This window comes from Peromyscus leucopus, chromosome X, assembly GCF_004664715.2.
Source record: "Peromyscus leucopus breed LL Stock chromosome X, UCI_PerLeu_2.1, whole genome shotgun sequence".
NCBI lineage: Eukaryota > Metazoa > Chordata > Mammalia > Rodentia > Cricetidae > Peromyscus > Peromyscus leucopus.
Window position 1 is genome coordinate 133414304 of NC_051083.1, and position 25191 is coordinate 133439494.

The 25191-nt window shown below is 38.3% G+C and overlaps 1 protein-coding gene across 8 annotated transcripts in view; it reads left to right on the forward strand.

Annotated features, from left to right (window-relative positions):
• Positions 1-2449: 2449 nt before the first annotated feature.
• Positions 2450-25191, forward strand: part of Mtmr1 (myotubularin related protein 1) — an 84034-nt gene continuing 61292 nt past the window's right edge. For 2 of the 8 annotated variants that reach the window (XM_028861350.1, XM_037199283.1), the window contains exons 1-5: positions 2482-2773; positions 7801-7906; positions 20498-20521; positions 21462-21488; positions 22962-23012. In XM_028861350.1, the coding sequence (XP_028717183.1) occupies positions 2619-2773; positions 7801-7906; positions 20498-20521; positions 21462-21488; positions 22962-23012 (363 nt within the window). In that variant the 5' untranslated portion in view covers positions 2482-2618. Of the gene's footprint in view, positions 2774-7800; positions 7907-20497; positions 20522-21461; positions 21489-22961; positions 23013-25191 lie in introns of all 8 variants that reach the window. The other 6 variants (XM_028861354.1, XM_028861352.1, XM_028861357.1 and 3 more) reach the window with 6 other exon arrangements.

Here is a 25191-nt window from a genome sequence, read left to right on the forward strand (position 1 = left end):
TTGTTCTTTACCATACATTTGCTTATAGACTGTTTACCTTGTTTACATGAAGCCTTAGTCCTTAGGTTATTTTGGTAGACAAGACTTATAGATTTATAGTCACCTATGCTTGTCATCTCTATAGTTATGTTAGTTAGGTTATCCAGATTTACAGATACATAGGTCAGATGGACAGGTAATCTTCAAACACTTCATAGACCTAGAGAATATGGCATTTAAATAACTTAGAATTCTGTTGACGTGAGACACAATTGCTCCTGGCTACACCAATTTGATCCTGAGAGAATGTTGGGCTTCTAAGACATTTCCATTTGGAAGTTTGTCTTCTTGGCACAAAATGGCCTACTGGGCAAAGAACTGCCCTTGTCTTGACTGCTGACAGTACAAATGCAATACTGTCCTTTCTGGACAAGCGGGACACAAGGAAAGCGACCACTGTACTCTGTCAAGACAGGGTAAGATGGTTTTTCAGAATTCCTGCTTCTAAAAATGGTCTGTCAGATACTCTAGGCCTAGTAGCCAATTTGAATGTACCAACAATGCTGAGAAACATTAGGTGACTGTCCAGGCTGCCAGCTGTCTTGGTCTACTCTTGCAAGATTCCTGAAAGTTGCTATATATATATATATATATAAAGTATTAGATTCAGGTTCTTTAGGATAGGATACCTTTTGGAATGATTTTTGTAACTTGCCATTTACCTATGCTCTATACTTCTCTGGATTTTAGTATGTGTTTCTTGCTTGATATTGTTCGCATTGGTTGTAGTTCCATCTTACCCAGGTCATTATCCCTCATTATTCCTGGACAATATTTGATAACCATTCCTTTGTATATAGTCTTGTATTAGGTTAGAACCTTCTTTTTTGGATAAAGGGGGAGATGTAGTGAGTAGCCATTCCAGCTTTGATCTGGAAGTTCCAACCCCCATTGATGCTTCGGCAACTGTCACGCCTACGAGGCGGGGCGAGGGGAGGCACCGAGAGATCCGAGATCTGGATGGGCCAGCGTGCTCTCTGTTCCTGGACCCTAGACAGTGGAGGTTGACTGAGCAGAGCTCCAGAGAACACCACTGGATTGTGATATGCCTTCCCCAGACCCTGCGACCTACCTATCCCTTCATTTGTAAGTTATCCACTAAATAAATCTTCCTTTTAACTATGTGAAGTGGCCTTAATAATTTCACCAATAAAGGGAGAGTAAATAGGAGGAGGAGTTTAGACTGGGGGGAGGGGAAAGAAGAAAGAAAAAAGAGACACCAGGAAGACATCAGAGGCCAGCCAGCCAGACTCAGAGGAAGCAGAAAAGTACGATATACAAGAAAGAAAAAAAGGTAAAAAGCCCTGAGACAAAATGTACATGAATTAAAAACAGGTTAAATTAAGTTAAAAGAGCTAGTGGGACAAGCCTAAGCCAAGGCTGAGCATCCATAATAAGTCTCCCTGTCTTTATTTGAGAACTGGTTGACAGCTCAAAGAAAATTCCAAGGACACTAATCTATTGTGATCAGGGCCTTGCCTTCAGGACCAAATTAGCACCCAAAGTCCCCATCATCATATACCAGGAAGTTAGGACTCCATCACGGAAATTGGAAGATAATATTGCCATTTAATCCCTAATAATGAGTTAAGCATTTTGGCTGGGTTGTAGCCGAGTACTCTCTTTATATGTTCTTAGTCAGATCTAGGTCAGAGGTTTCCTGTCCATGTCTAATGCAACCACAGGCTAATGGCTCTTAATCCTGTACCCATGTGCAACAAAATCAAGCAGAAACAATAGAGAATAAGTCCTGGATATTGGAACCAAAGCAAAATGAACAGGGTAATAAGTCTATCCTAGAAAGTTAATGTCCTAATTTATCAGATATTGGCTTGATTTTCATAGTGATGATTTGCATAACAGAAGTTAAATGTTAAACTTAACATAAACCAAGGGCAGAAGTTCTGGGGGCGTCTTTGGAGCATGTGGTTGTCCTACAGATGGCTGGGAGGTGGATTTTTGGAGTTGGAGTGGGGGAAAGTAGGATGGATGGAGAGAAGAACGGAATGGAAATTGCTAAAACCCCATGGAATTGTTTATGCTTCAAGATGTCAAGACTAGAGGCACTTAAGGACCCCGGGATGTCACCACCCAGACACTTCCTGGGATTCAAAATTGAAAGAAAAAAAATGTTTGTTTTTCAAATATAGAGCTTCTTCAATCATTTAAAACAAAAACAAAAACCCATATGTCTACAGTGTACCAAGTTTGTCTGTAAAACAAAGCAAGTCATACATAGGCACTTTGCAGTTTCCAAATTTCAGAGATTGTAGTGTTCCCATTGCTCAAGCAGGGCTAGAGGGGGTTTCCGGGCCAGGCAGGTGGTCAGATAGCTGTTGCGGAACTGTGTTGCCCCAGGCGCCAAGCGCCGCCCTCCCCGCATCGACCCCGCCCCTCCCGCCCGTCCTCCGCGCCTGGCCTTGTGGGTAAAGCCAGGCGCCAGGTGACAGCTAATGGCGGCGACAGCCTGATGGGAGTTGAGCGGCTGAGCAGGGCGGCAGGGGGCGCGTCACGGAGCCTGGCCTGCCGCCGCTGCGCTCAGGACTGCAGCTCACCAGAGGCGCCTGGCTTGACGAGACATGGACAGGCCGGTGGCAGCGGCGGCCGCGGTGGCGGCGAGCTGCGAGGGCGCTGGGGGCCCGGGCCCAGGACCGGCAGCTGGCTGGAGACCATCTCGGCTTGCGGGTGGGGCTTCGGCCGGCTCCCGGCAGCCCAGCATGGAGACCCTAGACAGGTAAGTAGGGCCCTGGACCCCACAGCCTCTAGGTGTCCAGCTCAAGGCCCAGTGTCCCCTCGCGGTTCCCGGCTCCGGGTCCAGGGCCGAAGCGGGGTTGGGGGGTGGGGGCTCCTCCCCAGTCACTTCTAGCCTTCCATGTCTGAGCTGCTGCCCTAGGACCTGCTGGGGATTGAGCACCTGTTCCCTTCCACTCTAGGAGCTGACAGCTCCCTGAGGCCTTGGAGCTGTCAAACCTGTGCCAATGCCATAGTTCCTTGAGAACCCCTTTTCTGTTTGTGGCCTGGGTCAAGAATCCTCTCAGAAGAAATTTCGCTTGGCTTCTTGTTTTTAACATCACCTTCTTGCCTAAATCGTGTGATTTTAAGATCCAGTTTCACTGCTGCTGCTTAGGGTGGAGACTGGGAGGTGAGACACCCCCCCCCCCATAGGCTACAGATCTGTCACTGATGGTAAAGATACACAGATTTGAAAAACTGAGATGGACCTCTTCTGTAATGCTTATGAGAAAAGAATACAGTTGTGTACTTTACACTTTGAAGGACACAGTTCTTTTTTTCTTGGGTACATCAGTCTCCTATTTGTGAGGTATATTTAAAGTAAGTCAGTTTAAGCATACCTGTCATTTTCATCTAGGAAAGGCCACCACCCAGTCCAGTAATAACAAGAGATGGCTGGAACATCCAGTTTCCCCACTTAGATCTGCACTTGGGCAACAGTTGTGATGTAGTTTAGTGAGTTTGAGCTGTTTACACCTGCCAGTCTTAGTCATTCCAGTGTGCTGAACTTTTGGGAGTTTCCAAAGACGGGTACAGGAACAACAAGCAGCACTATCTCATTTTTCTAATTCCATGTTAATTACAGTATATTTTAATACATTAATCACTGAACAATAGGTTTCACTAAAACTAACCACAGTTAAGATATCCCTTAGAACCACGAGGACTTCACTCATCTGAAAGTATTCAACACATGAGTTCTTGACCATTCAGAAAATAACAAATATAACTTTACTTTTGCTCGAAGACTGATAATTGAAATTGTATGTGGTAAGTGCTAGGCTATTGGTAAACCTAGAAGTATATATATTCAGGTGGCAGCATAGGTGTGAATCATTTGAAGTAGCTGGAATATGTCACTCCAATATGTCTCATTCAGTGTTTATTAGAAACTACAAGTGATCAGGTCCCACTCCCAAGAATTTTGATTTGGAAGGTTTAGGGCAGGCCCAGGAATTTGTATTTTTTAAAAACTCTATACTTCAGCCTCAATAGTGACCCATTATGTTTTGGCTATGTGGACATGTGGTACTTGATTTAATTTGAGGATATAAGATGTTAATGAAGTGGGCAGTACGGAAGGAGGTCAGGCATTTGAATTGAGGAAATAATGGAAGTTACCTAATACATGGAATAGGGAGAGCACTTTGGCTATGAGAGCACAATGTGTACCTTTTGAGGAACTGATAAGAGAGATGGCCTGTTGTCTGTGAGAACAGGCAGACTACTTCTCTAAGAAGTTGTGTTAACATCCCTTCTCAGGATGTGTATGGTTCTCTTAACATGCATCAGAATATTCCCAGGTGAAAATACAGATTCTTGGAGACCACACTAAATCTAGTCTGGCTTGTAAACCTAAACCAGAAGGTCTTAGCCACCTATCTGGGGCTTCAATTCATAAGGCAGGAAGAGGACACAGAAGATGGATGCAATTCAGGCAAGAGGAACTGGCATGGTAATAAGGCGGGAGGATTTTCAAGGTACTTAGCACTTAACAGAGAAGCAGGTGAGTCTTACGCTGTGAGGACTGTAGGTGTCTCTGAGGGGTGGGCATTGTGCCCACAACTGTCCAGGCTGGTGAAACCAAGCTTGTGAAGCAGATTTCAAAGAAAGCAGTTTAAGACATACCTGCCATGTCCAACTGGGAAAGGCCAATTGAGCATGGAGGGCAGTTGCACAAGATAACAAGCAGGGAGAAAAGAGAGCTTAGTCCTGACATCTCAACAAGCACCCATACATGCTTTTCTTTGAGGAGTGACTCCCCCTAAAGGCAAATTGGGTTCTGTGAGCTTGTCTTACATGTGGTCCTGGAACCTTGAGGCCTGTGTAGTCTTCAGAGTATTTCACTTCTCTTTGAGAAGAAGCTGTGGTTCTGTGAGAGGATGTGGCTTCCTAAAGGTCACAGATCTAGCTGGTGACAAAAATCGGACTTGAACCCAGACCTCCTGTTGGCAGGCCCATTATATCACTCTGTGTAACTGCTCTGACACAGGCCACTTCCTGTTGCTGATGGCAAAAACACATCAACACCAATAAACCTACCCCTTTCTCAAAACAGCACAATCAACTTTAAGCCACAAAGGAGATATTTTGGTTCACAAAACCAATCAAGAGAGGAAGAGATGGGAGTGGGCATAATTGGAGGCAAGGACTGCCTTTGAAACAGTGTTGTTAGAACTCTGTATCTCTTGTGTTTGTGTCTTTAAAAAAAATCTCATTTGTTTTATCTCTGTGTGTTCTTCAAAGTGGTGGGAATAGGCCTCTAGAAGTCCTGTGGTAGATTCACAGCAAGGACCCAAAAAGAATCCCGGGGCTACCTGGGAAACTCATTTATTAGTGGGGACAGGAAGAGGTGGGTCAACCCCAGGATGCAGTGAATTGTAAAGAGGAGTGCCTTTATTAGAAGAAGGCGGGGCAGGATCTACTCAGCAGTTGATTTCCTCTAGTTGATTTTATGTATTTGCTGTCAGGGATGAGTGCTAATGGTAAAAGGGGAAAAAAGGAAGCTTGATGTGGTGGTTAATACCAATAAATACAGCACTGAAGAGACAGGATTGCTGCATATACAAGGTCAACCTGGTAAATATAGAGAGTTCTAGTCCAGCCTGCACTGCAGAAAAAGACTATCTCAAAAAAGAAAAGGAGTAGGCAATAAAGGGGACACGGGCATTTAACCACAGTGCAGGAGGATCTCTGTGAGTTCGAGGCCAGCCTGGTCTGCAGAGCGAGTTCCAGGAAAGCCAGTACTACATAACTACATAGAGAAACCCGATTTCAAAACAAGCACACACACACACACACACACACACACACACACACACACACACACACACACACACACCACACCACATACAGCACGTGCAGAAAAAGAGAGAGAGAATATAATATTTCTCCTCTTTTCCTTATGTCCCCTAGAAATTGTGATAGAGTTCTGACTTCTACTAGGATCATGAAATCCTAGTGTATCATAGGAATTTCTACCTATTCAGCAAATATTTTACATATATTTTCAACCACAAAGACTGGGCCACCTTAATCAGAGACTACAATTAAATAGATGTTCTGTCTTTCAAACACACAGGTGTGGATGTAATAGCTGATTTTTTTTTTCCTTGATGAAAGTTTACTTCCTGGTAAAGGTCTTAAGTGTCATTGGTTTTTTTGTTTGTTTTTTTCTTGTTTTGACAGATCTGGAAAGGTGTATAGTTCCTGAGGGCAAGTTTTAAATCTCTTACTGCCTAGTCTGCCTATTAGTCTATTAAGTCAGTTGAGTACAGGCCAAACACTCACCAGTCATATGACCATGGACAAACCTGGAAGCTCAGTTTTATTTTCTATAAAATGGGTCACTGGGAGGCTGGGTAAGGCTGCCTTTTAGACCACCAAAGGGTACTATTTTCTTTGCACTGTTGTATTTTCATATTGAGGCAGTTTTTTTACAACATCTGTGGGACCACCTTTAGTTCAGGATATCAGTGACTATCAGCTGTGCTGGTCCTGGAGTGATGGCTACATTCCTGGATATGGTGTTGCCTCAGCACATTCATTTCCTTATCTAGTCAAGTTGGCTGGTGTCTGTTCTGCCTTTTTGTCAAAGCTGGTTATGAAGCTCTGACGTAACAACTGGAAGAAGCTTTTGTAAGTTAAAGCATTTACAGAAATGTAATGTAGCATCATTGCTTTATACAAAATACCTTTTCTAGTTTGTTCTATATTAACTTATCATCAGCTTTATCCCCACTAAAAGTATACTATTTTCTAGATTTTAAACAGCCAACTTGAATTTGGGTGAATTTTGTTTGAAAATCATATGTTTGAAGGTAAATATTTCACGTTGGAATTAATTTTCTATATGCATTATGTTAATTTTCTATATACACTATATCTACCATATAATTTTGATAGAATAGAATTCTGTGATATGTTAGAGAGTAACACACTTAACTAAATATGTATAATCATTTAAAAATTATTTATTGTATGTGTATAGATGTTTTGTCTGCATGTGTCTGTGAACCATGTGCATGCCTGTTACCCACAAGGCCAGAAGAGGACATTGGATCCTTTGGGACTGGAGTTACAGAAAGTTGTGAGCTGTCATGTGGGCAATGGGAATATGAAACTGGGTCCTCTATAAAGATGGCAGTGCTCTTAACCAAAGAACTTATCTCTCCAGCCCCAACACCTACAATCTTAAAACTTTTCAGAAAAGGTTGATTGGTTCACCTAAAATTAACCTAGAACCTGTTTTATTTTCTGTTTTCTCTATATTTATTCTTATATTAAGTAGAAAAGAAACCAAATAGTTTAAGACATTGTGGTGCATATCTATAATCACAGTACTTGGGAGGTAGAGGATGGAGGATGGAGAGTTCAAGGCTATCCTCAGCTATATAGTGAGTTGAAGCCAGCTTGGGCTGTACATGAGACACTGTTTTAAAAAAATAGTATCTGAGCCAGGTAGTGGTGGCATACACCTTTAATCCCAGCACTCGGGAGGCAGAGGCAGGTGGATCTTTGAGTTTGAGGCCAGCCTGGGCTACAGAGTGAGTTCCAGGAAAGGCACAAAGCTATACAGAGAAACCCTATCTTGAAAAACCCAATATAAATAAATAAATAAATAAATAAATAAATAAATAAATAAATAAATAAATAAATAAATCTGTATTTATTTATTCTTAACCAGGACACTTTGTTTCACATTAGGAGCCCAGGTTTAAAGATTTTTAATCACACTATTTCTTTTAGTCCTACAGGGTCACATGTTGAATGGTGTAAACAGCTTATAGCTGCTACAATTTCTAGTCAGATTTCAGGTTCAGTGACATCAGAAAATGTGTCCAGAGATTATAAGGTAAGTAACATTGAGTGTTTAATTCATCACTGGTATAATAATGTACCCAAGAAGCTTTGTAGTTTTAGTTTACATGAGCCTTTGATTGCTTGGTGTTAAATTACCCTTTGGGAGTGGCAAGGACAAAGGTACTCTAGTATTGAATCTGAAATATAGAAGGAAAATGTTAGCTATGTCTCTTGTTTGTGGTTATAGTTTTATAATTGACACAAAAAATTGTCCTAAGGTTTTGAATAATTAAAAAAATCAAGCTCTGTTTTGTCATGTGTAGTGGGCATATAATAGAGCATGCTTGGGACATGCCAACAGTCGCAAGAGAGTTTGAAGCTAGCCTATTGTCTACAGACAAAATTCAAGGCCAGGGTGGTTACAGAGTGAGACTCCCATTAAACAGCAGGCAAACAAAAAGAAACATATTTGCTTACTCTGTTACTATTTTGTGTAGAAATCACATCTTGATGTACAGTCCTTTACTTCACAAACGTTTTTGTATTTAAGTATTGCATTTGAGTATTCATTATTACGTGGATACTATCATTCTAAACCACTTACAGCACAAAATGGGACAGCCTCATTTTTCGTGCCTTACTGGTGTGAGAAACCTTTATTTATTTTAAAAGTTGGATTCCCTGCATAGTCTAAGATTAAGAGTGAGAGGTTTCTTGGTGGCACAGACTAGTTCCTAGCACTGTCTTGGAGCTTAATAGATACTCAGTAAATAGTTATTGAATGAATTAACAAGCAAAAATCTCAGGTATTCCATTTTTGTTCAACCTACAAACTAATGTTTTGATTCCAATAAGCTGTTAACAGATACACTAAGTGAAACTGTTGATATTTTCTTTGCGTTTGCTTGAATTTTGTTTTGGTTTGATTTAGTTGTTTTTGCCTGATAGGAATGAGTGAATATTTCACAAGCATACATGGAATACATTCGGTTATCAGTGAGCAGCTCTCAGAAGATAGCAAATCTCACACATAGTTCAAGAGCTTCACCCAACATCTCACTTCTTCATAACTGCTCCTTGTTGAGGACTATTAACATCCTTTCCTTGTTAGATCATAGCACAAGTTCAGACTCCAGCACCTGTGGTTGAGATTTGCTCTTATGTTGTCCACTTCACCAAGCCAGCAGTTGCCATTGATTATGCTTACCAAAGGCTGTAGACTAGTAGAAATGGGATAACCTGCCACTTGAAGACTGGTAGTATATCTCTTAATAGTGTCTCCAGTCTGATTTTCATGCATGGCGACAAGGGATCATCTGAGGCTGTTGGTCTTCAAAACCTAATCAGGAAGCCACTCTGTGTACGGTTGGGAGATGCTGGTAGTATGTTGCCCACTTTACCTGAAAGTATCCATTGAAGGACCCCTGTCAGCAGAGGATAGTGCTTATACTTTGGGGTGATTTTCTTTATTGCCTATTAAAAGTTAACTGTAAAATTTTCATTATGACTTAATGGAGTCATGGCTCTTCCTTCTAGTGTATTGGGAGTACAGGTGTGCTCTACTATACCTAGTCTCCTACAGTTCTTATGCACATGGAAAGACCAATGTTACAAGTGTTATGTAATTACAGCAAGCTCAATTTGTAGAGGTAGAATTGTGAAATGAGAGGTATTTGGCAGACATTGTCACACCTGAAAAGGTAGACAGATACTACTAATTAATAAATGCTTACATTAATACCAAGCCATCCTAAAAAATTAACCTGATATTTAACATTATTTGAAGAAATGTAATAAAATGTTTTCTTTTGCTTTTCCTCCCTATGCCAACTCGATTGCTTTCATTTAACCAGGCCAACATACAGAAAAAAATCTTTGGGATGGGTTTGTGAATATGATCAAAATATATTGTATGAAATTCTCAAAAAATTAATAAAGACATTATTTTAAATTTTCTCCCTTGAATTTGTAAAAAAAAAATAATACTATGATCTGAATGTAATTTTCATAGAGTAGATGCAATAATACTTTTAGAAATTATACTGAAATATTTCCAGGGACTCAAATATTCTATTGAGTAGAAATGACTCAACCAATCATAACTTCCATTATTTGGAAAGTACAGCTTGTGCAGGAAGAGGGAATTTTATGGAGTAGTACAAACAGTACTGGCTAGCTCTGTGACCTTGTGTAATCTCTCAGTGTGCAAACTTGTATAGTCTTTGGGGTTTCCTTAATTGAAAAGCTGAAAGATTCATCATCAGATTTTAAGTGTCTAAATGCCTTTATTTGTAGAATGTTTTTCAATTATGTTTTGTTCAAAAGGACTTGATTCCGGTCTGCTTCTACCAATTAGTGTACTATGTGACCATCTTGCTTCTTCTGGCAAGCTTCTCTGTTCCTCTGCTGTCTTTTTACTCCCCTTACCCTGTGCACACAGTAATCCCTAGATTTCATCTTTAAATAGTGTAAACTATAAAAAAGGAAAAAAATTGGGAGGGCAAGATACAAATTTTCTCCCCTTTCTTAGTTTAGACTATTTGGCAAAGAAATCTAGGTATTATTGAACCAGGAGAGTGCTGTAATTAGTCTCTGGATCTTCAAAAGAAATTTCCAAAAGGACTTTGGAGGGAAGGAGGAAAAACAGTGTATGGGGAGCACCTTATTATGCTTGAATTAGGTCTTGGTTCATGTTTCCTGAGTTGGGAGCTAGTCTATGAAAATGGAAGCTAGCCTGGGCTACCAAGTGAGTTCCAGGAAAGCGCAAAACTACACAGAGAAACCCTGTCTCGAAAAACCAAAAAAAAAAAAAAAAAAAAAAAAAAAGAAAATGGAAGCTTGAGCATGCCCTTTCAGGATCTACTGTCATAATCTATGGCTGAATACCTGGCTACATGACTTACTTATTAATCATAGGCTACAGATGCAGATGCCTACATGGGACAGTTAACAAGGAAGGCAAATATAGGAGAGTGATGTGGAGAATTGAAGGTTTAATATGTCCCTATAGAAGCATTTTTACAAAGCCCCATTATTACCTGTCTGAACAATAGCTGTCTAGTTTTAAATCACTATAGTAGATGAGAAAAGATGATCATTCTGTGAAAAGGAATTATGTTTTTAAAATATTGAGACTTGCTTTTCTGCTTCTGCAAAGGTAGAGCAAATGGATTTTTCTTTTTCACACTGAATATAACTAAAATATCTGGAAATGGTCTATAAAATAACACAAGAACAACCTGAAATACAGTAAAGTAATGAAGAAAACCTGGCCAGAATTCTCAATACCCCCAAATTGTCAAGCTACAGAACAGAAGAGAGTATATTTGGAAACCTCAAACTGATAAACACTAATTATTTAGAATACATAAAGAATACTCAAAACTTAACAGTGAAAATGAACAAATGTACAAGGCCTTTCACTAAAGAAGCTCATGAAAAGTTCATCAACATCATTGTAATAGGGGTAAGGGGTGGACTTGCAAATTAAAGCCATGCAGAGATATCACCACATGCCTGTCAGGATGATTAGAATATTGGTCAACAATAAAAAAAATAGTGATATACTCCTCAAGTGGGATGAATCTTAAGAGAATTACATTGACTAAAATAATACAATGCTCTTTTGTGAAAATGAAGCTCCCAAGACATACACTGGGGACTACCTAGGCTCCTCCTGACTTAAGGCACTGCTATCTCCTCTGGCTTACATCAGAATCTAATTCCAGCAGTAAGGAAATTTCTATGTGTATCTGAAAGGGCTCATTTCAGGAGAAGAGCAAAGGGAGCCAGAGAGAAACATACCCCTAAGACTTTGAGGCAAGCCCATGCACACCTCCTAACACTCTCCTGTCTTGGTCACCGAGGATTTCCTTATAGCAGTTTAAGAATCATATGAGCTTAAAAATGGGTTACTATCTCTTTCCAAACTGTCTAGCTATTTTCTTCCAATAGCAAAGACACTAACAAGAAGTTCTGCCACCTGTCTGTTAGACTCTGCCTCTACTTTGTTCTACAGTAGTTAAAAAAAAATATTGTGAAGGCTTCCTTCTAGTGTTCATTTCTTGCTGTTTGTCCCTTTACCAAGAATCGGGACAAATGTGAAAATACTACAACATACTGGAGTAGATGAGTGGAGATAGAGGAAGAAGAGAGGTGGCCGACAGGGTGCTGTTGGCTTCTTCAACAAACCTAAATCAAGTTAAGAGATCCAATGTGTACTTCAGAGAGATCAAAGTGGGCTTTCTGTGTTAATTGTCAGACCCCACACTGAGATCCCATAAAAGGGCAGAGTTGTTAGGGGAGCAGATGTGGGACAGGAATACTGGGGTTTAACTAGTAGCTCTGCTACCTTAAGTTTAGTCAGTTTTTTCTTTGCTTTTTTATTTATTCTTCTCTCATATATTACATCCCTACCACAATTTGCCCTCCCTCTTTTCCTCCCAGTCTTTCCTTCCACCTCCCTTCTTCCCAGGATCCACTCTATAACATGAATTGCTAAACGGTCTTATTAATAAAAAACTCAGAGCCAGATATTGGGGTTAAAACCTGAGAGATCAGAGGAATAGTAAAAGGCACTCCAACCTCACCTTACCAGCCCTCAGTCTCCAAAGAGACCTATTTCCTGTATACTCATGCCTATATGCCTTTTTGTTCTGCCATCTCATTTCCTCTCTTTACCCAGCAATATCACTTCCTATCTGTCTGTACAGACCTCCAGACCTCTGTGGTTAGTACTGGGACCAAAGGCGTGTGTCACCAGGCTTGGCTCTGCTCCCCAGTGTGGCTTTGAACTCATAGAGATCCAGGTGGATCTCAGCCTCCCGATTGCTAGGATAAAAGGCATGTGCTACCATTGCCTGACTTCTATGTTTAATATAGTGACTGACTTTTTCCTCTGATCCTCAGATAAGCTTTATTGGGGTACACAGATAAAATATCACCACGTTTCCCATTTTTTGTCTACTATAAAAAAGTTCTAACTAATATAAGAAAAACTGTATACAATAAGCACAATAACTATATACAATATATACAAGCAATAAGTACATCAACAATGTCTAGTCCATTTGCATTTGACAAATTCAGAGAAAATATTCCATTATCTATCCTATTTTGGTGGGTCCAAAATGTACCCAATTCACTTTCTATCTTATATTACCAACTGAAAACTATCTTTTGATGTCTTTCAAACTTAGACACTTTACACCTCTTAATGAGTTTCTTTTCTGAAATTAATAAGAAAACTGTAGCTACAACTATCTAATCAACTTCCTCAGAGACATGAGAAGGAATTAATATTATCTAGTAAAACAAGAAGTGCAAACAAGTGACTTCCAAAAAATGTGAGTTATAACAGAAACAGCCCACTGCCTGGACAGTCACCAGATGTTTCTCTGCAATGTTGGACATCATCTTCGGCCTACAGGCTTAGCATATCTGACAGACTCATTTGTGAAGCAGGATTTTCTAAAGAGCCTTCCTAGCTTTTCTTGACAAGGATCACCAGCCTTTGTTTTGTGACCTGCTTGTCCATTTTGGACAGCATACTGTCAGCAGTCAATGCAAAGGCACTTTCATGCCCAGTGGCTAATTTTTGCCACAATGAAAGTAAACTCCATGTGAAGTGACTTCAATGCCCATCTTCTCTGAAGTAGATTGGTACTACCTGGAGGAAACATGTCTCATTGTAATAAAAAAAGTAAAAAATCTATGTTATTAAAACATCTTAAATGCCATATTCTGTAGATATCTGAAATGTTTGAAGATGACCTATGTATCTAAAATATATCTCTGCTTGACCTTGAAAACATACCTAATATGACAATAAGTTTGATTGTAATGACTAACTACTAACTTACAATTCTTTATATCCTAAATAGTTGGTAATAATAATGTTCAAGGACTAAATTGCATTACATCGTTAAATGAACTGTATAGGTACAATTAGAAATATATGTACAGTATTTTCTAACAAAATCAATCTCAAATTTGTATCCATAAACAAAATTTGTTATACAATACACAAAAATCCAATCCTATATAAAATATTTAAAATTAGTAGTTGGCATTCAGTAATCTACTTTTTTATCTTATCATATCTATATCCTCTTTTTTAAAAACAAGAACCTTGAATCTAATTTCCTTTGTTTAGCCTTTTCCCTGACCATTAATAACAACTTGTAACCAACCAACCTAAACAATGACATTTTTCCAAAACTCATAGAATGACCAAAAACCACCCACCCCACCTCTTGGGAATGTGGGAGTTGTGTTCTTAAAATTACTTCCTGCTGTTTGTGGGTGAAGGCATCTTTAGGAGATCCTAAAAAGAAAAAAAAAATTGGGTTAATTGTCAAGTCCTGGGAGAGGTAGCTGAATCATTTGTTGTCTAGTCTCTGTATAATGGGAAAATGCAGGGCTTGTTTCAAGTCCTTGCTCGAATAGTCTGTGAGGCTGGATCATCTCAGCTAGCCATCTTGAAATTGTCCTGAGCAGTTTATAGTCCAAAGCCAATCTTTGGGTGATGTTTGTCAGCTTAATGGTATTATTATTGTTTATGTGGAATCATGATTGCAGGGCCCTATCCTATTTTTGGAGACTTTAAATTTGCTATTAAGCTTGGTCATGATTTCCAGTAGGTCAATTTACTCTTCTTCTTGGGACATATTTTTTTCTGGATGATTTTTCCTTTCTCTTCACATGTCTCATTTGTCCAGTGTTTTCAAATTCCTTAGCCTTCATTCTCCTAAAAGACAAAAACAAAAACCCTTCCCCAACCCTAACTTTGGGTAGGTTTCCTTTTGGCAAGTTATATCTAACCAAATGAAAAGCATTTGTTAGTGGTATAAGTTAATTTAAATCGGATGGTCTTGCGAGTTAATGAACATTCACCTCTTCTGGTTAAGAGGTCTCTCTTGTTCAAATCAAACCTTTATCAATTTTGATGGTATCCATAGCTTTTTTTCGCCTGTAGGAAAAAAAGCAAAATCTTATCCCAATGTAACACACATCCTGGTTTCCATTCTGAGGTCACACGCCTTTAATCCCATAGATCTCTGTGTGTTCAGGGATACAGCCAGCATTGGAGACATATGCCTTTAAGACCTGGGGGGCTGTACAGTGACGAGACAGTGACGAGGCAGTCATGTGTTTGGGTTTACAACCAATGAGAAGGCAGAACAAAATACTATAAAAAGATGGACAGACAGGATAGAGCTCTCTTTTGGGAAGCTGGGACACCACAGGAGGAAGGGTGAGATTTTAGCTCTGAGCTCTGACCTCTCAGCTTTCTCTTTTACATTGGTTCTATGTTTCTTATTTAATAACACTGTTGGTTACATCTACAATATAGGCTGATTTAATTATGTAGGGTTTTTTTTCTATTATCCAATGTCTCTCTGCAGCTGTTGTTCCTTTCTCATTAGCATTGAGAAAATTCAAAGTTAACAGAGCATTATGTAATCTATTTCTGGGAATTTTTGTTACCCCTTTCTGTTTTTTTTTTTTTTTTTTTTGGTTTTTCGAGACAGGGTTTCTCTGTGTAGCTTTGCGCCTTTCCTGGAACCCACTTGGTAACCCAGGCTGGCCTTGAACTCACAGAGATCCGCCTGGCTCTGCCTCCCGAGTGCTGGGATTAAAGGCGTGCGCCACCACCGCCCGGCTCCCTTTCTGTTTATTTAGCATATCCTTTGGAGTTCTGTTTGATCCTTCTATGACTGCTTGGCCTGTAGGATTATGAGGTTTACCTGTAATATGCTTTATATTGTAATAAGCAAAAAAAAAAAAAAAAACTGTTTCATTTTACCAGAGACATATGCTGGAGCATTGTCAGTTTTAATTTGTGCAGGTATACCCATGATGGCCATAACTTCTAGCAAATGAGTGATTACAGAATTAGCTTTTTCAGAACTCAAAGCAGTTGCCCACTGAAATCCTGAATATCCTATGGTATACATAGTTCAGTTTTTCAAATTCTGCAAAATAAAACACATCCATCTGGCAGATTTCATTCTTCTGAGTGCCCTTTGGGTTACATCCGGCTGGTAGTGGAGTCTGATTGTAAAAAGAACAAGTAGGACATTTGCTTATAATTTCCTTGGCTTGTTGACAGGTTAAGGAAAAATCCTTTTTTTAAAAACTTTACATGACATGACTTTTTAATGAAATTCTGAGGCCTCCAGCACATTTCCTATCAATAGTTTATCTGTCTCATCATTACCTTGTGCTAGAGGTCCTGGCAGACCCATATGGAATCAGATGTGAGTTATATATAAGGGATGCTTTCTATTCCTGATTATATCTTGTAACTGAATAAATAACAAAGTTAATTCTGACTCATCAGGAATAAATTCTGCAGTCTCAATATGTAATACCACTCTTTCAGCACACTGAGAGTCAGTAATTATGTTGAGAGGTTCCAAAAAATCCATTAATACCATCAAAATAGCATACAGTTCTGATTTTTGAACTGAATTATAAGGACTTTGAACCACTTTACTTAAATTTTCTGATTTGTAACCTGCCTTTCCTTGTTTGTTTGCATCTGTATAAAATGTAGGGATTCCAGATATTGCAGTTTCCCATACAATGAGAGGCAGGATCCAATCAGTTTTCTTTATAAGTTCAATTCTATCACTTTTGGGATATTTTCTGTTAATCTCTCCAAAAAATTACTGAAGCTCTTTGCCAAGGTTCACTTTCTGCCCATAATTTGTCAATTTCATTCTTACTTAAAGGTATGACAATTTCTTCTGAGTCTATTCCTGCTAATTGATGAAGTCTCAATTTTCCTTTTAAAATCAAGTCAGAAATCATTTCCGCATAAGTTTTTAATTTTTTACTCTATTTATTTTGTATAAATATCCATTGCAACATAATATCTTCCCTTCGCATTAAAATTCCTGTAGGAGAATGCTTAGAGGGTAGAATAAATAAAATGCAATCAAACTTTGGATCCACACGATCCACATGTGCATCCTGTATTTTCTTTTCCACTAAAGCCAGTTATCTCTCAGCTTCTACTGATAATTCTCTTGGACTATTTAAGTTCCTGTAACTCTATGGTTTTGAACAAATTACTCAATTCATAATTTCTTACCCTAACAACAATCTGTAGATGAGAAATGACTCCAAATAATTTTCAAAGTCATTAAGAGTCCATAATTGATGTCTCCTATTTTGCACTCTTTTTGGTCTAATTTTTTTGTAGACCTATTTTATATCCTAAATATTTAATAAAATCTCCTCTTTGTATATTTTCAGGGGCAAGGGTAAAATGCATGTGCTACCATTGCCTGACATCTATGTTTAATGTAATGACTGGATTTTTCCTCTGATCCCCAGATAAGCTTTATTTAGGTACACAGATAAAATATCACCACACCACTCCTTTTCTGTTTCCATTCAGAAAAGGGCAGGCCTCTCAGGGATATCAACTAAATACAGCATAACCAGTCATAGTAAGACTAGGCACAAACCCCCCATATTAAGGCTGGATGAAGCAACCCAGTAGGATGAAAAGACTCCCCAAAGCCAACAAAACTGTCAGAGAGAGCCCTGGCTCCCACTGTTAGGAGTCCCACAAAAACACCATGCTACTCAACTGTAACATATATGCAGAGGACCTAGGTCAGACCCACGCAGTATCCCTGATTGTTGCTTCAGTCTCTGTGAGCCTTTTGTGAACCCTGCATAGTTGATTCTGTGGGCCATGTTCTCATAGTATCCTTGACCCCACTGGCTCCTACAATCCTTCTTCCCCTCTATAGTTCACCAAGCTCTGCCTAATATTTGGCTGTTGGTCTCTGCATCTGCTCCCATCAGCTGCTGGATCAAGCCTCTCAGATGACAATGATGCTAGGCTCCTGTCTACAAGTATAGCAGAATATCATTAGGAATCACTTCATTTTCTTTTTAAATTTTTTTGGCCTGTTTTCTTAACTGTGCCTTTCTATTCTCATCAAAGAACTGGGATAAGGAATAGTTCCTATCTCAGCTATCTCAGCTAGCCTAAAAATAAAAACAGTCAATATGTATCAGGTGTTCAGAGAAGTAGCTTGAACATAAAAGACTCAAGTGTCTTTATGACAGAACTCATGCTGAAGGAAAACACTGGAAGAAATAAACATGAATTTTAGACCCACAGAGACTGGGAAGAGGGAGGTAGTAGCTTGAGAAAGTTTATTTTCTCATCTGAAAGGAGAGATCAATAAACATTGTTTTAAAGTGCTGTATCAGGAAGTAAGCCAAAGTCAGTGATAATGATGGAGATAATGGTTAGAAGAATTAGAAATATGCCTAGTCAAGTGGGGTAGTCCAGAATGAAGCTCTAGGTGGGGAGCCTTTCAGTTTTGAGGCTTTTATTACCAAAAGCCTCATATTCCTTTTATTTACTTTCTGCCAACTTTGTTGAGGTAAAGTTAAGAAGCGATAAACTTTACATATTTAAAATATTTAACATAATAAATTTTGATATTTAAATGCATCCCTTCAAAAGCCAGATTGCTTTTAAGCTTCTTATCCCCAAAAGTCTCTGCTTAGGAACTTAGGGGCTTTAATTCATTTTGAAGAATTTCATCAGTTAATTCAGAACACCTTTATAACTGCAAAAACTTTCTTTCTTGTTAATTTTTTCTTTGTTTTTGAGAATTGCAATGTATAAAATGGCTTATGTTCACATCTGTTTCTATCTTCCTTCTCCAGCTCTCCACCATGTAATCCCAACCACATGTCTTTTTTTTTTTTTTTTGATAACTTACTATGTATAGGTAAAGGTGCTCATAGATACATGGTTGTGGGGTCATCCACTGGAGCATAGGATACTTACAGTGGAAATATCCTCAATGAAAAATGGTTCTCCCTCCCTCAGCAACTATCTACTGTTAATCTCTCTGCCAGTTTAGTGTGGGGCCTGGAGATCATCTGCCACATCCATGGCAGTATTTTAGTTGGCTTTACCTTGTATAAGTCATGTGCAGGTAACTGTGATAGCCATGTCATGTTCAGAACACAGCATTTAACAGCACTCTTTTCACCCTCTCAACCTCTTACATTCTTTCTACCTCCTCCTCACAGTGTTCTCTGAGCCTTGGTGGCAGAAAGGGGTACGGTAGAAATAGATGTCCTATTCAGGACCAAGCACTCAGTATCTTATTCTCAGCACTTTGATCGGTTACATATCTTTCTATTGACTATTGTTCACTGCAAACAGAAGCTTCTCTAAGGTTGAGAGCAGAATAGGTCTATGGGTATAAATATAAATACTTAGAAGGCAATTTGTTAGCATGGCCACTTAGGAAAAGAATAATAGCAAGTTCTACATTAGGGCCTATAAACTTACCAGCCATGGGATTTTGACTAGGATTCCAGAACCAGGAGTGAAATTACCTCCTGTGTAGCAGACCTCAAATCTAATCAGAAAACATTCAGTTACTCTATAACAGTCATGCCACTATTGCACTAGTGAGCATATCTTTTTTGGTTGTGAGCCTAGCCTTTAACGTATCTTTTTTAGTAATTTGATACTTTAGTATGCTGGGTCCAGCACTGGGAAATTTGATGTCTTTTCTCCCCACATCATCAGCCTGCATAGTACCTTCTGGCACTAAGGAAGGAAGTTTTCTGAGAGTTTGAGAATGATTTTTTATGTTTTACAGCCAGAGTTGTGTGGTGTTGACATGGGAATTGCTTCTGTAGCCTGTGTTCCCATTCAGGTGTTCTCTCTCTTTAGTAAATCCATTAAGCTAATAATCTGGCAATTGTTCTTTTAGATGACATGTTTCTCATTCAACTAGTGGTTAGATACTAGCACTGGAGACTTTGCAACAGGGAACAGAAACATTAAATTACTACTGAAGACCGTTACAACTGTTTGTTTTTCTAAGGTTCTGTACATGTGTGTTGTTTCTTTTGGCTAGAGCTTTCCCACACACAGGGTGCATGTTTAGTTAGGATTCACAGGCCACAGGCACAGGAATGACAATGCAGAAGCCAGTGTCAGTTAAATAAAGCAGGATTTCACCTCTGTTTCAGGGACAGACACTACCTCTTCCTCCCTTGAACTTCCTCTTTGCTGCCATGTCCATCAGAGAGGGCACCCCTGCTTCTAGTGGGGTAACCAAATCAGAGAGTTGAATCCTGGAGTCCCAGTCAAAAATTGAAATTTAAATAGAAATCAGATTAAGGTATGTGATTTATCTCACTGTTAGGATACTGAGTTCACATATAGCTAAACCATGTTCAGGATCCAGTTCAGGGCTTTCTGCTTTTGAGGGCTTGTCTAAGAGCCTAACTCCCTTTTTATATCATTGCTTCTATATGGAAAATAGCTTCAGTTTTCTAGACAGGAACAGCATTTACTTTTGAAATGCAGCCTGTTCACACTAACCTGTGAAAACACTTGCTGGAAAAGATTTCTGTTTAAAACAGTAGGGGAGATACATTTCTCCAAATTAGACACTTCCCTGAAAATCCCAGGACAAATGTTTTAGGATTGATTTACTATTGAATGAAACTTTGAGAGTAAATATGTTATAGAGGATTAAAATATGTCTTAGAGACTAGGCTGTTGAATCTAACGGCATCTTTCACAGGTCAATAAGAACATTTCCGTGATGATGATGTTCTCTATTTTAACTAACAGGTTTTCAGGCGGCCTGATACCAGGGTAAGGATATTTGGCTATTGGCAGATGGGCCTCCTACTTATTGTCTGTGCTTTATGGAACACTTGGTCTGTTTAGTGTTCTTTACCTTCTCACTGGTTTTTATGAGTCACTGTGATCAATTTGCTCTGCTGTGTCATAGCTTTAAATGTTCACTGGAAATGCTTTGTTTGCTACAGTTTTTTAAATGTGCAGTAAAAGCCTATGTGTGTGAAGGCAGGATGCAAAAATTGTTACCAGTTTGCTGTACTGGCTTTCTTCATACCACATGAATTCTGACCCAATGGATGATCATGGCTGGTGTTATATGTCTAGGTCTATGTGGGCCTCTTTTAAAACAGTATACTTTTAATTGCAACAGAATTATGTCACTTTCCTTCCTCCATCCCTTTACAACTATTATCCTTTGAACTTCTCCTATGTCTGCCCACTCTTTTGGAGTTGATAGAAACTCTTTTTCTTTGATAATTATTGTTTTACACACACACACACACACACACACACACACACACACACACACACTGCACTTGTTGTGTGATTCATGCTAAAGAACTTAGCAAACAAAAAAGTGATCACTTGTTGTCCATCCAATCTAAGATTTTAAGTCATGCTTATGTTTGCATGTTCAATCAAAAAAAAAGTTTAAATATTAATCTTGAAGCAAGATTTACAAATATCAGTATTTTTTAAAAATACAGATATACAAGGCCGGGCGTTGGTGGCGCACGCCTTTAATCCCAGCACTCGGGAGGCAGAGCCAGGTGGATCTCTGTGAGTTCGAGGCCAGCCTGGGCTACCAAGTGAGCTCCAGGAAAGGCGCAAAGCTACACAGAGAAACCCTGTCTCGAAAAACCAAAAAAAAATAAAATAAAATAAAAAAAAATACAGATATACTGAAATGTAGCTTATGTTTCTCTCATGATTTTCCTTCCCTCTATTTCAGAATATTCATAAAACAAGACAAAGATTGGTAATTTGCATGCATTTAATGCCTAGTGTCAGCCATGAAAAATTAACCTATTTTCATTAAAATGGAAAACAATCTGGATTTTCATAGTATGATTTAATTACTTCAATTTGAAATTTGTAATCTTACTGAAGCCAGTGAAGTTGTACAGAAATAACCAAGTTAAGTAAAATTCTTACTATACTAGTTGGTTTACCATCTTACCTTATTTTCATTGGCTTGTGAGACTCCTTTTCTTTCATTGATTCACACAGTTAAATATTAGTGTTTGGTTTTGTATTTGCATGGACTTTGAAATACTGTATGAATTTTTTGAATATCCATTAATTTTTCTTTTTTAACATTTAAAAAATCACGGAATGATTCCATTGTCTTTGTATGTAAAAATTTAGATATTTCAACAAAACAGGCCACATTTAAAATCTACACTGCCATGATGAGTAGCTATAAATTTATTCTGAGTATAAAAATGTGTTCTGTAATTACTGAAATTTATTGACTAAATTGTAAATGTGTGAAGTAATAAATTATTTCAAAATTTGATACTTCTTCTGTTGCCTTAAAAGTATAACCATTTGAACCAGTTTCATAAAATAAAACTATTAAATTTTAATATTTTCACTATTAGAGATTTGATACCACTTTAAAAGAGGATTATAATCCTTTCATGTTAAACAATCATGTTCTTTCTACCACCTGTTGAGTTAATAGTACAGTTTTTAAACTTTCAAAAGAGAATTGATTTTATGAAGAAATTAAGAAAAGCATACCTTTAAACAGACAGGATATAATGAAGAATATGTAAGAATATGTGGCATTTAAGTTTTTAAGCATACTTTTGATACTGTAGTTAGAAATATTAATGTGATATTGATTATAAGTCACAGTAATTAGTAATAAGTAATAAACTAATTCACATATGTATATTTATATATTATATATAAAATCTTGAGCATGTGTTATGTGCACGGGTGCAATGAAATTTACCCCTGGGTAATACATTGCTCCTTTAGAATATGCAAATACTTACTCTGTCTAAAATACTTATGTATTAACTGCCTTTGTATTTTGACTTGACTTTGCCCTTTATATGGTTTCTGTGGTGTGCTTTATTTTCTATGAACACATGATGTGCCTGTTATATTCTTTGCTATTTGCTATGATGTTGCTTAGTTTTATAAAGGCAGTGCATTGTTTGAAATCCATGATGTTTTGTTGCTTTTTATTTTTTTACTCTAACACAAACACAGAAAATAGATACTACACTTTAGGCTGAGAATGCTACAGATGGTCCACACATTTTTTCTTAACTCAAAGGGGGCAAGTGTGGTGATTTGCAAAGCCATAAAGGGTGTGTCAACTTTTACATGGTTACTGTCTCTTAAAAAAGAAATTCTGTCCTTTCACCTGTCTGTTTGCACGTGTTTCTCTTTCTCTTCTCTGCCTTTTCTTGTCCATGCACCTGGTGCTGTGCAGGAGATAGAGGAAGAACACAATGGCTACCCTTCTGAAGCTGAAGCTGATCAGGTGGCAAGTTCTACATGTTCATCTGTGTATCTAGAAGCCATTTCATACTAGATATCTAGGCAATAAGCAAAGCTTTCCAGTTACTTTTACCACTATAATGGTGCTCTCCTGTCTATATTTGGTAGATTCCATTATGACATTATTTGCAAAAATTGGTTTATACAACATTTTGTCAACTAGAAATTAGTTCATTCACATTTCTTGATTTCCCAAGATAGGGCTAGATGACTGCTACCACTGTAAGTGTAAGTGCTTTTAGCAAGGACCTAGAGGGGTAAACACAAATGCCACAGGTTCTTTATAAGGATGTGGACTTTTTGTTATTAAAAGTTGCATAGTGGGGTTTGAGGTTAAAAGCACTGGCTGCTCTTCCAATTCCCTGCACCCACATGACAGCTCACAAGTATCTATAGCTCCAGTTCTAGGTGATCCAATGTCCTCCTCTGGCCATGTGGTACACATATAGGCAGAACACACATACACATAAAATAAAATTTAAAGTTACATAATTCATGTCTAACATAGCACCTTGTCTTTTGTATTTGTGGACTGAGCATATGTATTTTGTTTTTATTAATCAGATTACAGAATCCTACTGTTCTCCAGATTCATGAAGCAGTAGTGTTTTCCTGCTACTGATATAGAAACTTAATGGAATTGTGTAGAAGAGCAGTACTGGGGATGCTTGGCAAGCCCCAAGTGCTCAGCCTTGCTTTTGTCCTCCATCACCTGCCCAGAACCATCCTCCTTCATTGACTCCAGAAGCATCTTTTAGGACACAATTAGAAAATCACTGCTTTGGGCATGCACCTGGTTATATAATCTGTCCACTTAGTAGTTTAGAGTCACACTCATGAAAAACAGTGAAGAGGCCAGAGTCATCTGGGTAGATTGGATCCCTTAGCGACAAAGTCAGGAGGTTGTAGATTTCAGTTAGACATTCAGGATCAAAGCACCAAGGTTGAGATGAGCTCCTAGGGAATTGCTCAGCTGAGCAACATCTGGCACCAAGAGAAATGAGTGCGTTTATGAGATCAAATTATTTCATCTTTCAGTTGTGCTGAACATCTGAACATAGGTTAGATAAATCAAGGGTCAGATCATGCCCTGTGCAACCTGATAGTTGCAGTAAAAGCTTAATACAGCACAAATGTGAGTCTCATCTCCTAACACAGCTTCATAAAGGGAATCTACTATACTCACCAAAAATGAGCCTTCTATTGTCTCTTGACTTCCTATGTTAAAGCTAAATGTATTCCTTTCTCTTATGGAAGAATCTGAAGCTTTGGGGCCATTTCTTTGTGTTATTCTAATAGATGCTTTTTCATCATTTAAAAACATGTCCCAATATTTAATGACCATTAGTACAAGTTTTATCTCACTGTGTTCACCAACACATTCATGCCTCACAAAAATGCACAGATGTTTCCAGTCATATTTGACTATGAATATGGGACAAGAAGAGAACCAGTTGTTCCTTACTCTTTATCCTGAGAGCCTTGTGCGTTCTGACAGGATTTCATTGACTATCCCAGCCTTGAAGTTTTGAAAATATTTGATGGGGCTTATTCTAAAGCAGAATGGGCGTCTTCTCTTCCAAAATCCCTTCTAGATTCTAGTGTTTAGAGAAGCTTGCTTTCATAAATAGATTCCAAAATAATTTACCCTCAGTTATTTCTAAATATAAATGATAGAATCTCAGTTTTATAGTATAATATTTGCCCATTAAAGTAAGATTTAACAATGTAACATTTGAAGTAATTTACAGCTCTGACATTGATTAAAGTAGCTTTTTCACTTGGTAATTATGCCATAAAATTAGTCAGTACTTAAGACAGTAAATTAAGCACACCTTCAAATTAATGCTTCTATTAAGATTGTTGGTATTTAAGTATTTATAAAACCAAATGTTTAAAGGTATAAATATTGGTTTATGCTTTATTTTACAAAAGGCATATTCCCAAATCAGATATAAGTAAAAATGAATATATAAATGGGGCTGAAGGCAGAGTTCAGTTGCTGAGCACACTTTAGGCCTTGGTTTTGATACTCAGGGACCAAAATAAGTATAATGAAATGCTTACGGTGGTTATTAAGTGGAAAAAGAAAGTCAAGTTTATATGAAAGTCTTAAAAGTAATGTTAAGATGGGAGTGTGACTTAGTGATAGAATACCTGCT